The 1,353-nt window shown below is 47.1% G+C and overlaps 1 protein-coding gene across 1 annotated transcript in view; it reads left to right on the top strand.

Annotated features, from left to right (window-relative positions):
* Positions 1-879: 879 nt before the first annotated feature.
* The window catches only part of LOC102772208 (cytochrome P450 2A13-like), a gene marked incomplete at its 3' end in the record, with an annotated part of 2,059 nt that continues 1,585 nt past the window's right edge, over positions 880-1,353 (top strand). Inside the window, exon 1 of the mRNA XM_006766045.2 lies at positions 880-1,098. Within this exon, the coding sequence (XP_006766108.1) occupies positions 919-1,098 (180 nt within the window). The remainder of the gene's footprint in view (positions 1,099-1,353) is intronic.

Genomic DNA, 1,353 nt, shown 5'->3' with positions numbered 1-1,353 from the left:
TAAAATGGGAAGCATTAATAATAATAATAATGACAATAACAATAGAAACGATACAATCAACTTGGTGGGTTTCCCTACCAACTTGGTGGGTACTAACCCCTAAGGATCTGGATGGGCAGGGAGTCACTGTGGCTCTCTGTAAATTATATACCTGCAGACAGTTGGGATTTTTTTGTACCGTATTGCACTTGTCATTACTATTTGCCAAGTCCTGGCTGATCCCTCTGCCAACTGAGACCATGAGTCAATCTTCTCCAGTTCTGTGGAAAGTTCCACTGAGATGTGGTTCTGGTTGTCTCTCCCTTTCCCAACCAGGAATTCCCCCAGGAAGCCCACATCCACTGCTGGGGTGCTTCTCACCTCAAGACCTTCAAATCCATTCTCTGGAATCTCCGGTCCTGAGACCTTTAAACCTACATCTCTCCTTAGCAAAAGATCCCCAAATCCACAGCCACGTATTCTGTCTTATTCCAATACCCTTAAATCTTTTATTCTTCTCTCCCAAGACCCCAAACTCCACAACTTTGATGTTCTTTCTCACCCTGAGTTCCCAAATCCCAAGCTCAGGGACTCACACATGCAAATATTCCAGAATCTTCAGCTCTGAAATTTGTCTACTATCTCGCCCTCCCCGTAAGTCCACAGTCCTGTACTATCCCCTCAGAAGAAGCCACAAATTCAGACTTGTTAATCTGCTCTGGAGTCCCTTCCTCCTCCATTGCTGGCTGCATCCCAAGCTAGTCGGGAGCTTGGTGGGAGGTGTAACTGGGAGGTGAAATGAAACAGTTATATAATCAGGTCCAAAGGCCGCCCCTCTCTGCCAGTTAATATAAAGACAAAGGCCCCCCCTCTCTGCCAGTTAGTATAAAGACAAGCCGTCCCAGCCTTCACCATGTGACTCTCACTCTCAGCGCCACCATGCTGGCCTCGGGGATGCTTCTGGTGGCTTTGCTGTCCTGCCTGACAATAATGGTCTTGATGTCTGTCTGGCGGCAAAGGAAGTTCTGGGGAAAGCTACCTCCTGGTCCCCGAGCGCTGCCCTTCATCGGGAACTACTTGCAGCTGAACACAGAGCAGATGTACAACTCCCTTATGAAGGTGTCACGAGGCAGGGATATGGGTGTTAGGGTGGGGTTGGTGGGCCTTCCCAGTCTGGCTGAGACTTTGTGGCAGAGAATTGGCAAGGTTGGACTGAAATCTTAGCAAGAAGGAGGTTTTTTTTTTGTTTGTTTGTTTGTTTTTTAGATATATGCTTTTATTGATTCCAGAGAGAGAGAGACGAAGGGAGAGAAATAAATAGAAAGAAATGTCATTGGAGTCCAAAACCTGGAAATGTGCCCTGACCAGGAACCA

This window comes from Myotis davidii, unplaced genomic scaffold, assembly GCF_000327345.1.
Source record: "Myotis davidii unplaced genomic scaffold, ASM32734v1 scaffold1180, whole genome shotgun sequence".
Taxonomy (NCBI): Eukaryota; Metazoa; Chordata; class Mammalia; order Chiroptera; family Vespertilionidae; genus Myotis; species Myotis davidii.
Note: the sequence above shows the minus strand (reverse complement) of the source record. Positions and strands in the feature narration are given on the sequence as shown.